Source organism: Syngnathoides biaculeatus, chromosome 8 (genome assembly GCF_019802595.1).
Source record: "Syngnathoides biaculeatus isolate LvHL_M chromosome 8, ASM1980259v1, whole genome shotgun sequence".
Taxonomy (NCBI): Eukaryota; Metazoa; Chordata; class Actinopteri; order Syngnathiformes; family Syngnathidae; genus Syngnathoides; species Syngnathoides biaculeatus.
In genome coordinates this window covers 26,685,777-26,699,817 of record NC_084647.1, presented here as the reverse complement: position 1 = coordinate 26,699,817, position 14,041 = coordinate 26,685,777, and the positions used below count along the sequence as shown (strand labels likewise).

Below are 14,041 nucleotides of genomic sequence, written 5' to 3'. Positions count from 1 at the left end.
ATTGTCTTGCTGAATTAAGCAGAGGCGACGATGAAAAGGACATTGCTTAAATTGCAGCACATGTTTCTCCAAAACTTGTATGTACCTTTCAGCATTAATGTTGCCTTCACAAGTTTAAATTACCCATGCAATTGGCACTAATGCACGCCCATACCATCAGAGATCTAGCTTTTGCAATTTACATTCATAACAGTCCCCGTGGTTCTCTTCCGCTTTGGCCCGAAAGACACAATATCCACAATTTCCCAATACAATTTGAAATGTGGACTCATTAGAGCACAAAACTCTTTCTCACTTTGCCTCAATCTATCTTAGATGACCTTGGGCCCAGTGAAGCCGGTGACGTTTGTGGGTGTTGTTGATGTAGATTTTTAAGTTGCATGTACAGATGTAGTGCCGAACTGTATTCACTGTTTTCTGAAGTGTTTCTGAGCCCATGTGATGATATCCTTTACACATTGATGTGGGTTTTCGAATCCGTGACGCCAGAGTGATTGAAGACCATGGGCATTAAATGTCGCCGCTTACATGGATTGATTTCTCCAGATTATCAGAACTTTTTGATGATAGTATGGACTGGAGACAACGAAATCCCCAAATTCCTTGCAATTGCACATTGAAGAAAATTGTCCTTAAACTGTTTAGCTATTTTCTCACACACGTGTTCGCAAAGAGGCAAGCCCTGCCCCATCTTAGCTTGTGAATGAGTGAGCAATTAAGGTTCCAAACAGGCAGTTAATGAGCATACGAAGAGTTTGTTTTCAAAACGAGACATGGGCATTTTTGTCAGATTTACGAAACTCGCGCCAAAATTATCCAGCTCCGAATGGATAATTTTGGCGCGAGTTTCGTAAATCTGAAAAAAATGCATATGTCTCGTTTTGAAAACAAACTCTTCATACCTCAACCTTCTCAGTGTTTTTTTTGTCACCTGTCCCAGCTTCTTTAGGAGCGTGTTGCAGCCATAAAATTACAAGTTCATGATTATTTAAAAACAATAAAGTTGATCAGGCTGAACATGATTTGTTTAACACAATGTTTCAACTTCATTGGAATTGAGGTTGTACATTACAGTGATTCAGTCAAATAAATATACATGTAAAGTACACATAGTATACCTAGAAAATGTACTTTAGGAGAGTATTGATGTATTTATACCTGCTATTTCTGATGGACATTTGCAAACTATCATCCATCCATCCACCCATCCATCCATCCATCCATCTGTCTTTCAACTGTATCTCTGTCTATCCATTCATTCATCTCATAGCAGGGACAGAGTAAACAGATCTTCTTTTTTCCCATGTTTGTCCATTTATGGCTGCTGGCTGCGTTGCTCACGTCTTCTCAAGTCAGGCGTACGTGATGACTGCGTAGTCGGAGTTGGTGCTCATCTTGCGCCTCACCTCCCTGGTCTGCGGAAGGTGAAGCCTGTCAGCCGAGCGCGAGGCCTGCATGTAAGCCCTCGATTCGCAAACTCGCCACTGCAGTGGAGCAAAAGTATTATAGTGAAATACAACAAAAAGGACCAGGCTGTGCACAAAACCGCAGTAATTCACACTTGTCAACTTGTCAAAGTTGTCTGTCTACCATTTTTTTTTTTGTGTGCACAAAAATCAGGTTATATTTACTTGGATCACATGCAATTATGTGTGCAGCACCGCTCGGCATTGCTCACTTAATTAAAACTGATTAAAAAGCAAAAACAAGCAGGACAGTTGAGTTCCTGTACTACTTTCCCAAGCCAAAACATTTAACTATTTTTATACATTAGACTTTTACTTCAGGGATATAACGATGTGAGATTATAGAAAGGCGGTGATGTCATGGTATTGCCTGAAATTTAAGCGACCAATCCGATTACTCCAATGTCATTCCCTCATACTTCCTAGCATCTCAGGAATAATTAGCTAACCAATGTTATAGCCCCCAATTCATTACTTCTTGCGGCATTTGATGTTGGTGATGATATCTCTTAGCACTCACATGCAGTTGACGACATCCTCGTTTAGAGAGTCGCTTCTTGTGCGCCGACAATCGGAAAGTAATCAGAGAATAACCACAAGGTGGCCATCAGTATTCTTACAGAGGGGAAATAATGTGAAATAGGGCCATCGTGAAAAGTGATGCATTTGTCACGTCACACACTCATTCTATGAAGATCCATCGTGACTGTCAGAATTCATTTCAACAAACAACTATTTCACAGTACTGTACCAAGTATGGGCTTTAGAATCTTCTCACGTTGACATATTGAATGTGGTGTTTAATGACTTGGGAATTATATTGAAGAAAAAAAAAATTCTTAACTTAAAATCAGTTAAATGTGGTCAAGATGAATTGGTGCGGTTTGGCACGCATGGCACATTTTACTTTACCAAATTCCTCAAGTGTGATTGGTGCCATTGTACATGTGATAAGAAGCCACACATACACAGTATGAACAACGTCTCGTGTAAACGAGTTCATTCCTCACTCCCATAGCCACTGTGTCGTGTTTGTCAGATATAAGGTGTACATGAAATGTCAACGAAAAATACATTATTTTAGCCTTTTGGCTTACCTGTTGTGAGTCATCTGTTGCCAAGTAGCTGATCTTAGTGAGTTCTGGTGTACTGACACCTCTGACTGAAATCATTATTTCTGCATATGGAACCTCACCTTGACTCTCAATGTCTGTAGAGAAACAAAATATCTATTTTTAATAATGAGCTAGTTTCCTTATGATAGTGTTGATCCAGGGATGATCTCACCTGGTGTGGAAACTCTTAATGTCATTTGTTCATTTTGGGATGAGCCTGAATGGAATAAAAAAAAAAGAAGAAGAAGAGCATTCTTTCAGTGAGTGCATTTAGTTTTTCATATTAATTCCACCGTTACCATTTATGGGTGAGAAAACAACTCGGGAATGCACTGGTGAACTGAAATGGGAAAAAACAAATAATTAGCATTCATTCATTTCTGATGATGTTAATATACTGTATAATATACATGTATAATAAAAACAAACCCTGCACTGTTCGTGTCATCATCATCATCATCATCATCATCCCCTGGAATGTGTTTAAAGCATAAAGTTATATAATGTGATATAATTGTTTAAATTTAAGATTAATTTTTGAAAAATGACCATTTTGATCATTAGCCTTACCACTCCTGCTGCATTGGTTGTGGTTCACATATAAATAAACTACCAGTGCCATCATCGCCATGACCACAGCAAGAGAAAACGTTGCCAAAATTGGAATTTCAGTATGAGCTTCCAGGGGGAGGGGAAAAAAAAGTCTATTATACATCATTGTGATATGAAAACATTTGATATTGTGCAATCACATTAAGTGTTACAATGGCAATCTCACCTCCGGTTGAATTCCTTGGCTGAACAGGAGCTGGAGCTGTGAATGAAAATCACAGTTTGTGGTGACAAAGACGGTGTGTAATGTAAACAAGTGCATTTACACAGTATTTAAATTACAGATCGCCCAATTTACTACTTACTATTACTTGGGGCGACTATCCAAGTGTGGGTACTCGTCTGATCTGGGGGAACAAAAGTATTTTCAATTTAATCTATCTGAGATGTTAAATATATTGTACAATGTTGTACCTTTTACAAGTAGAGATACCACACGGTGTGTTTTTTGTCGAAGCAATGGGTCATCTGTTGCTTGTGTGTAACACGTGTAGTTGTACTTGAGATCTTCAGAGGAAACAGCAGGCAGATGAAGAGTTACACTGCAAAATTTGTGGTTTATTTCTCCAAGGCAGACAGAGTTATGGGACAGTTTGCTCCAGCAGCCCCGAACAAACCCATGAGAGCAGTTGTAATGGCATTTTAGTGCAAAAGATTCCCCCAGCGTAACAGTCCTGAACTCAAAGGGCACCTTGATATCCATGCAGCACACATTGTCTGTAAAAAGAGAGATTAAGAGTATTTGTAATATGAAACAATTGGATTCTGAAAATACTATTAATATTACCTTTGGTCATCCACAGACAAAGCAGTGTTGAATAAAATAGGATCCGCATTTTTCCTCACATTTATCCAGATGATTTCTGCCTTTTAAAATGCAATTCAACGTGCCATGCACATTTGCACTTATGCATACAGACAACCACAAGCCCACACCTATTCCATCACAGGAAGCGGTGTAAGCAAAACTGTTAAAAAAAAAAAAAAAAATTCCATTTGTTGCAGCTGTTGCTCTGTAACGGAAAGTTCAGTTGTTTAGACAACAAGCTTATAGTTAAAGATGATATGCTACTGATAAACCCACACGTTGGTATTTAAAGGCACGAGAGAACTGTTATTCCATTTTTTTTTAAAGCTCAGGATAAATGAAGCAATAGATGGAAAACTGGTTTATATGTTGGCAGAAGCACAGCTGATGCTCACTCAAACAACAGGATGTGTCTGATGTTAATCTTTAAATCATAAATATGTGTAGTTAAAATGGGTATATCATTTGTTGCTCAAAACTGATCTTTTCCATGTTTTGTTCACATTGTTACCACCAAATGAATACCACAGGCCGCATGAATAATTACAAGCACAGAAAAGTTCTCTTTAGCACATTCTCGTGCATTATGAATGTGGAGAATCCAGTTACACACCATCACCAAGCACCATTATCAACTCCGGCGGTCCCTCTGGAATCACATTCCATGTTCTCGTTTCACTTTTAGCAACGGAGTGCTTTTCACTTTCATACATTAAACAGTCACGCAGCCTCCAAACAGTTCTAAATGAACGTGGCCAATAACAGCAACCGTGTGGCCTAAATTGGAAAATTACTGACAATGTATCTGTTTTGGTCTTCAAATTTGTTGATTTCCGTGCTGTGGACCCAACTTGCACTGACATCTGGTAAGCGCAATAACTATTAGAAGTTTATTTGAAAGTAATCTATTTTATAAAATAACATGTTATGGTGAAATGTTTTTAATCATTTGAAGCCAGTGTAGAAATGTCACCAGTGGACTTTGTTGAGTGTCCACAGGGAACATACTTCACCAACCACCGGTGTCTGGAGTGCCCCTTGGGTCATTTGTAAGCCACCAACCGAATAAAAAGAAAACATGCAGGTCAAATGTTATTTGTGTAATCTGGGTCAAATTATTAATGCACGTGTTTCACAGTTGTCCTGGAAATGAATCTGCGGCTCAGAGATGTACCTTGGGAACATTCAATCCATTTACGGGGAAAAGCAAGATCAGTGACTGCAAGGTACATTAAAAATCTTAAAAGTCAATCTGGTATTTACTTTGGTGAATTGCCTTTTGCTACAAAAAGTAAATACATGGATTCAAATAGTTTTAATGTGATTTGGTTTTGTTTCAACTTTGTATCAAGACTTGAATGTCACTCCAAAGATTCACACTGAGGTTAAGTAATCTTGCCAAGTTATAGTATGTGTGATTTTTTTTTTTTTTAATCACCATTTGAGCCCCATTAATCCCAGCAAGTGAAATAACAACCCATACAACATCCATAATCATTACCAGTTCTGGCTTGGCCTGTGTGAGACACCTAATTGGTTGGTAATTTGATCAGTTGTTGTTGTATGCTGTCATTTAGTTTGCACCATCAGCAAGCTAATACAGTATTCTCTTTAGTGACTTCCTTGTTAACTTTCATGATTGTGTAGACATGGAAATAACAACAATTGGAATTGTTGCAGATCAGAAAGCACACATTCAATATGAAAGGTTTGGTCTATGATTCAACCTCAGCTGTGGGATTCACACATACATGACACACATACCATAACCGTGTATAGCAGCGCATTTCTCTTTAGGTTCTTATGAAGGAGGCGCCTTCCACAGTTTATCAGATTGGGTCTGTCACAATAGAAAATCTTTTCAGGTACAGCATATTTTTGGGGAAAGGGGTGACCAAGTATTTAACATGTATTTGCCTCAAAATTGTTCACTAAGATGCACAGAAATATTGTAGCACAGGGAATTCTCAACTGGTCCCGACCCACCAGCTCACAAAGCCATTTTGGGTGGGTCGCAGATAGGTGGTCAAAAATTACCGGGGGTCCATGGGTTATGACAGTCCCAGCATATGACACTTTGAGGTTACAGACAATGTAAGATTACTTCTTCATGTAGTCATGTAGTTATGCATGCTCGGTTGGCACCGTATTTTGTACTGTTTTTCATTGGATAAAAAGAAGACAAACTACTGATGTTGCACCTTCGTAAAAAGAAAAGATCACTCCATAATAATTTTTGCACATCCTGTTATCACATTCAACTGCAGTTTCTTAAAACATGAACATGGAAGCATGTGTAAAAAAAAATAATAATCATGGTTCATAGGCTATTTTTGTATATCACGTTCTTTATTATTCTTCAGTACTGTAAAAGTGGGTCACGACTTAAAGACAATAGGAAAACGCGTGTCCCGGAGTTGAGAACTGCATGTGAAATCTGGTGATTATGTATTCAATTATGAATGAGAGATCGTATTATGCCATGACTTCCCGTGGTGTATTACAGCCTTGCTTTCCAGGTCTGATCTCATCTGAGGACCGAGTGGACTGCAGGCTTTGCCCAGCAGGTTTCACCTGCTTTCCAGCCAATGGAAGCATTTCATTGTGTCCTCCTGGGGAACATTCTCCTGAAGGGATTCTCCAGTGTCTAACATGTCCTATAGACTCCGTCTGCAAATTCGGACATGCGCACAAGGTAAGATAAATGATTACTGTGTCTGGTTAGATGCATTATTCATTCACAGTGCTTTCGTGTCGCACAGTGCGGGCCTGGAAAAGAGCCCAACTTTCATCACACTGAGTGTAATGACTGTGCCCCAGGTTTCTACTCCAGTGCATGTACTATCCACTGCCTTCAATGTCCTGCAGGTTTGTGAAAAATGACCATGTGAATCAATGGTTGTGTGTACATGTACTATGTAATAACCACACACAAATATTGTGACCCTCTGACTTCAACAGGAAATTACTGTCCAGACAGTGGGATGTCCCAGCCGCTTTCTTGTCCACTTGGGACAACTTCCACACTAGGTCAGACTTCATGCCGTAGGTGTAATGGCACCTCGTCAATGTGTGGGGGAGTCATGCCCCCCAACTGGAGGCGCTCGGACCACAGATCAAGTCAATCGTGTGAACCGGGCACCTACAAACGCTCGGGAGAGGCTTCTGTCTGTATTGTGTGTCCAACAGGTTAGTATTAATCATTGTCACAACACAGGAAGAGAGTTGCTAAATCTATTGTACACTGGATATATTTTTTAAACACAGGTCATTACTGTGTAGGAGAGGTAGCTATCCCTTGTCCTGCAGGGACCTATAACCCTAAAGAGGGTCTTCAGAAGATGACAGACTGCACAATCTGCCCTGCAGGTATCAGCTTTTTAGGGTTATTGATTAAGTAAGGTCAGCCAAGTGCATTTATTTCACTATAATGATGGCATAAATTATGTACTGGAGCAGTGTAGTGTTAAAAATAAAGTGTACATTTGGGGTGTGTACCCAGGTTTTTTCTCATGTAGCACTCATAATCAAGTACAGTATGATTCTTGGAATACTGAGTCCTGAGCTGAGTGCTTTTTGGATTTTGATCAAAATCCTCAGAATACACAGAAGTTGGAAATTACACAAAAGGTTAAGCACGATGTTGCATTGAAACCGCAACTCTTCCATTAACATGAGTGTTGTTGCATTTGTCCCAGACCTGTGTGAATAATACAAAAAAACATAACCTTCAAAATAATAATTGATTTTAATTCTCAAAAACATCATTAGGCAGCAAAGTGGACTAGTAGTGAGCATGACTCCCTCACAGTCGAAATGTTTTGAGTTTGAATCTTGGCTCAGGCCCTCCTGTGTGGAGTTTCTCATTTTCTCCTGATGCTTGCGTGGGTTTTTGTCTGGAGACTATGGCTTCCTCCCACATTGCCTTTTTGGTTAATTAAAGACTCTAAATGGTCCATAGGTGTCGTTTAGCCGTTTAAGGTTTTATCAAGTGACATTGTTACTTGAAATATATTGGGTTCTGTTAGATATGCAGTTTCAATACTCACAAATAAAACCTCAATGCAAAGGTGTGATGTTCTGTAAAATGTACAGTGTACAGAAAACAGAATACTATAGAGACATTCGCCTACACCTTAAATTGGTTGCCAGTCATTCACAGGGTACATATAGACAATTCCAACAAACAAATCAATTTAATAAAAGCTTATAATGTAATGTTTGTTTTTACTAGGCGGCACGGTGACTCAGGTGGTAAAGTGTTGGCCTCACAGTTCTGAGGTTCCAGGTTCAATCTTGGACCCGCCTGTGTGGAGTTTTCATGTTCTCCAGGCACTTCCGCTTTCCTCCCACATCCCAAAAATATGCAGCATTAATTGGATACACTAAATTGCCCCTAGGTGTGATTGTGAGTGCGGCTGTTTGTCACTATATGCACTGCAATTGGCTGGCGACCATTTCAGGGTGTACCCCGCCTCCTGCCCGTTGACAGCTGGGATAGGCTTCAGAACTCCCCGCGACCCTCATGAGGATAAGTGGCGAAGAAAATGGATGGATGGATATATACACGTGACCTATGCATTGCGTCGTGTGCTGTGCGGAGAAAGCTGCGGAGGTCATCTTACACGATCTCTCCGTTTTAGTCACATACTGTGATGACATATTTACTGTTCCTCTCGCCTCTATATAGCACAGACGTCGCCAACTTCTTGATTTTTGGAACATAATTAAAACGTAATCATCCGGTCATTTAGGTTCATTTGTTTAAGCAGACAGTCGCCATCGTTGTTGCTTTGTTCCTTGTTATAGAACAGAATGTAAAATGGCTTCCAGAAATGATCAAAATGTATCGAGGAAATCCTGTGGTGTCCTAGCCAATACAAGCCGTAGCGATACCTGACTTGAAAATGAACAGCAGCACATTTTCAAAACTGTGCGCCTGGTTTCTGCTTGAGTACAAATGCAAAATACTATGCACGGGAAAGTTGCAGTGACGTCAGCGTGGTCAACATGTATAAAGAGGGCTTTAGATAGCTTGTGCCACCAGTCCGGAATCATCTCTCATTGAAGACACGTGGTGATTTTATGAAGCTCAAACTACGACGAGGGAAACTTGACTTGACTGTTTTAAAGTTGTTGAGCTTCACTGGAAAAAAAAAAAAAAACTGTTAGCAGTACACTGTATCAAAATTACATTTGTTTTATCAAAAGTTTCATTGTTATGATGTTTGAAGCAACATTTGCCACCAAACACGCCAGTGTGACTCACATGCACTAACTCATCTTTGCACTGGTGTAACAATTGACCTGATCACAGACCTCTTAGCAACCTGCTGGCACATTTCAAATTTTCATCTGCGGTTAAGGTCGAGGATCATGTGTGGTCTTAATAAATTGTGAAACTAATAATTAATACCTGAATAATGTGATAATTTTGTGATTAATCATATGCATTACCGCTCCACTTTGTAGTGTGTTCAATTTCATATACTGTAGGTTCAAAAGAATTTGAAAATCATTGCATTGTGTTTTTATTTACATTTTAAACAACGCCCTGACTTCATTGGAATTGTGGTTTATACTTTTATGTAGGGTTTTATTGTTTGGAAGGGACCTCGGCCCAACCCTCCACCCAGTTCTTGTGCCCACCGGGTTTCTACTGTGAGGAGGGCACCGCCAGCCCTCACGGCTCACCTTGCCCCGCTGGAACAGCAGGAGAACAAGTGGGTCAGACAAATAGGGCAGCTTGCAAAAGATGTCACGAAGGACGATTCTGTCCTGCAGGTAAGTTCAGTATGAATACTGACTTCATCAGCAGGTGATAGATATACTCAAAAGAAAACAGCAGTGGAATTAACATGTACCCTTGTGCAGGAGAAAAGACAAACTGTTCTGACTTAAAATGCTTAAAATGTGTTTGCGTGTTGTGTTTGTATTGATAGGCTCTGTAGCACCTGGCTTGCCCTGCGCTCGAGGAAGGTTCTGTCCAGCTGGCACAAAGGAGGAAGTTCCGTGTCCCCCAGGCACCTTCACCCCTCATCAAGGAGCAATAAGTTAGTTTTATATGCCATCGTCTACCATTTCTACATGGACAGATACTGTAAATGAATGCCTTTTCATATTCGCATCAATGATTTCCTTAAGCAGGAAGCTGAGTTTGCCCTTTAAGAAAGTGTTGCAGGCAGTTCCCTGAGATGTCAGCACACGGATTATCTAAAAATAAACCCATATACTGTATGCCTGCCCATATAGCTGTGCTGAATCTTAAGGTAAATATGAATTATAACAGATGGAAGCAAAAAGGGCAGAGATATATATTCAGCAAAAATAAATGTGAGATGACATACCAGGAATTGTATGGAAAAAATACATCAATAATTTTACTGTGAAAACGATTTTAACCTACATGCTTCATTCTCAACTTTAACTTTCCATCCAGCGTAAGCATGAAGTAGGATGATAGCATGTCTTTACACTGTAAATGTGTACCTCTTCCAGGTTTGAAGGATTGTCTGAAATGCCCCGCTGGCTTCTATTGCCCCGAGGGGACAAATGACCCTGTGCCATGTCTGCCGGGCTTCCTGAACCCCTTGGAGGGTCAGACTGACTTGGCTAGCTGCAGAGAGTGCCATGCAGGGAAGGCCTGCACTCAAGTTGCTCTGACGGCTCCAGATGTGGACTGTTTGCAAGGGTGAGGAGCCTCTTCACACCCAAGAAAAAGTATATATTCAACACATCGGATGGTAGACACTCACTCAATGGGCACTTCTTTACAAAGATAACGCTGCTCAGTTTTGAGGCAATATCAATTCAACCATCTAAGTACCTGGTTAATGCTATTCAATATTCCTCTCAGTTAGAACGCATTGCATACTCCTTCCTCAGTAACGCCACTAATAAAGCCTATCATATGCCACCAGCAGGATAAATGTGTAGTAACAATTGCATTTCACACCATAAATGTAATGGTTTCTTACTTGGCCTATGTGAGATCTCAGTAATTTGTTGGGGTTTAGTAAGTAAAGAAGAAAGCAAAGCATTTATTTGAAAGCAGCAGTCATGGAAACACAACTTTTTTTGGACTCTATGTGACGTCTTACCTATTGTAAATGGATATATTCTGTAAACAATAGGAAACTTCCCAGTTAGATATACTAGAGTACACTAAAAGTGAGTATTATCATATTTTCAAGGCAGAGCTTCATTAACGTGTTCTATTGAATCTCATAATTGATCATGCGGTGTACCTAAATAAATGTCCAATGACTTCATATATTATTGCAATTTGTTTCGATACTCGTATTGATTTATTTGCATTAATCCCAATAGGTTTGCGTGTCCTCCTGGTTCATCCAAACCTGACGCCCCAACTAATGCGTGTCCGCCAGGAAGACTGAGCAATCGCACAAATCTCACGGATCGTTCACAGTGTCAGCAGTGTCCGGCTCGATATGCTTGTCTTCGAGGTTCTCTACTCCTATTTGTTAAAGTCAAAATGGTTTAACTGCATCAAAGCTTGTTAATATTGTAACATTTGGCTCTATTTTATGTTCTCCAAGACCTATAATTGTTTTTAAAAATAATTTTACAGTTGAATCATTGGTAGACACCTTTCTGATACAGTGGTGCCTTAAGATGCAAATTATCCAACATTTTTTAGATAAGTGCTGTCATTCGATAACATTTTTTGCTTGGACTTGCAAGCAAAAACTCGACAGAGCTGTATAGTGAGTGGCAGTGAACAAGCAGCAATCTGGCATAGTGAACGCGTCTTCATAAAAGAGGCTTCAAGCTCTCTGTTTGTATACTAAACTCATCAAACTAAACATAATAAAAGGAAAACTATGCATTGTGTGTTTAAAAAGAACCTCATAACTTTTCTTTGAAGTCCACAAAATTTATGTAAACGCAAAGTGGAAAATTTCATATATTGGCTGACGAATAGCATCTATGTGCTGAAAGGACAATATTGCAGGATTATATTTTCATTATTAGAAACACACCTATGGGCATGAGCTGCGGCTCATGACCGAAAGAACAAGATCCTGGATACAAGCGGGCGGAATGAGTTTCGTCCGCAGGGTGTCCGGGCTCTCCCTTAGAGATAGGGTGAGAAGCTCGGTCATCCGGGAGGGGCTCAGTGTCGAGCCGCTGCTCCTCCTCATTGAGACGAGCCAGATGCATCCGGTTCGGATGCCTGTTGGACGCCTCCCTGGTGAGGTGTTCCGGGCATGTCCCATCGGAAAGAGACCCCGAGGACGACCCAGGACACGGTGGAGAGACTATGTCTCTCGGCTGGATTGGGAACGCCTCGGGATCCCTCCGGAAGAGCTGGAAGAATTGGCTGGGGAAAGGGAAGTCTGGGTATCCCTGCTGAAGCTACTTCCCCCCCGACCCGACCCGGAAAAGTGGTAGATAATGGATGGATGGAAAAACAAATGACAATTATTCGTTTTTTTTTGTGTGGGAGGGGCAGATAAGTGGGATTTCTATTAGATGAGGAAAGATGATTCGCGATTCAAGTGTTCTGAGTTACAAACATCGTCCTAGAATTAATGAAACGTGTATCCCAAGGCACCACTTTATATGCAAGTGATCTCTATTTAATGAAAACAAACCAATTCTCGTTTATTCATCCTCAAAATCCTTAGGAACAGGTGGTATCCACAGACCACCTCTCTCCTGCTCCGTAGGCCATTATTGTCCACCTGGGACCAAGTTCCCCACCCAGTACAAATGTCCCGTGGGCACTTGGAGTGGTCAGAGTGGATTGGAAGCTGAAAGTGAGTGCCAGCCATGCCCACAGGGCTGGTATTGTTTGGTTGGCTCAGGAGCACCTTCTGGCCGATGCAACTCTGGACACTACTGTCCGGAAGGTACACAGATGCGAAACTGTCATTATAATAATCGGACAGGGCTGTAAAAATACTTAAAATGGAACATCCAAAACCGCATACTTTCTAAGAACTATGTCCAAGACTCATTTATGTGCATCTAACTCTGTCGCTGCTACATCCTTAGGGACCGCATATGGCACTCAGTTTCCTTGCACCGCAGGCACATACAGCATCCACATGGGCAACAGGCAGAGAGAAGACTGCCTGCCTTGCCCCGAAGGCTCATTCTGTATCGAAGGCAGCTCCAAACCTGCTCCCTGCCCCCCGTAAGCACTGATTCTATATTAAGTCTGAGAGATTTGTGAAAGTTTAGTATTTACACTCCTGCCTTTCTCCAGCTCAACATTTCGCCGTCTAAAAGGAGGTCAGGCACTGGAGGACTGCTCTACTTGCCCCGCTGGTTATTTTTGTTCTCACTCAGCAACTATTAACCCCAGAGTGTGTGGAGCCGGCAGCTACTCTGTAAGGTTCATCGCCCACTATCTGTTGTGACTGGTCAACTGATCACAAAGATCCAGATAACGTTTGTAGTCTCATCCCGACTGTGCATTGTTTTTTTTCAAATTTTCTACCTCCATAGTGATTCATCTCATATTAGTCACTTCCTCTCTGTAAATGTCAGAGGATAGGAGCGGTTTAAGTTTTATTATATAGTTGAACTTTTACAAGCCTTTCTATAACGTTGGTTGCATTCCAATTTTTTTCCAATAATTTCAGTCAATTAATTTGTTCCAATGTTCAAAGTGTCGCCATGATAAAATCTTTTTAATTGCCCAGGCAATGTTTTAGCAAGCAGTTTTGGATTGTTAACTGACAGATACAAATGAGAGAGACCACTGAAAAAAAGAAAACTACTCACACTTTGAAGATTCTTGATTGAGCAGAGACATACGAAAAAGGTGTATGCTGAGCAGTTCTGTCATTTAATTACATTTTATTGTCACGACATTACTGCTGGAATAAATGAATGGGTAGTGTACAATATCCATCCATCCATTCACATTTTCGTCTGTGGTTAAGGTCAAGGATCATGTGCGGTCTAAATAAATTCTGAAATTAATAATTAATACATGAATAATGTGATAACTTTGGGATTAATCATATGCATTACCGCTCCACTTTGTAGTGTGTTCAATTTCATAT

The 14,041-nt window shown here is 40.5% G+C and overlaps 1 protein-coding gene across 1 annotated transcript in view; it reads left to right on the top strand.

Annotated features, from left to right (window-relative positions):
* Nucleotides 1-14,041, top strand: part of si:ch211-286b4.4 (zonadhesin) — a 91,358-nt gene that overhangs the window by 1,805 nt on the left and 75,512 nt on the right. The window contains exons 3-16 of the mRNA XM_061827297.1: nt 1,353-1,457; nt 5,001-5,050; nt 5,140-5,227; nt 6,508-6,696; nt 6,764-6,869; nt 6,963-7,190; nt 7,269-7,370; nt 9,594-9,785; nt 9,944-10,054; nt 10,500-10,692; nt 11,331-11,467; nt 12,653-12,877; nt 13,023-13,164; nt 13,237-13,360. Coding sequence (XP_061683281.1) covers nt 6,986-7,190; nt 7,269-7,370; nt 9,594-9,785; nt 9,944-10,054; nt 10,500-10,692; nt 11,331-11,467; nt 12,653-12,877; nt 13,023-13,164; nt 13,237-13,360 — 1,431 coding nt within the window. The 5' untranslated portion in view covers nt 1,353-1,457; nt 5,001-5,050; nt 5,140-5,227; ... (1 more) ...; nt 6,764-6,869; nt 6,963-6,985. The remainder of the gene's footprint in view (nt 1-1,352; nt 1,458-5,000; nt 5,051-5,139; nt 5,228-6,507; nt 6,697-6,763; nt 6,870-6,962; nt 7,191-7,268; nt 7,371-9,593; nt 9,786-9,943; nt 10,055-10,499; nt 10,693-11,330; nt 11,468-12,652; nt 12,878-13,022; nt 13,165-13,236; nt 13,361-14,041) is intronic.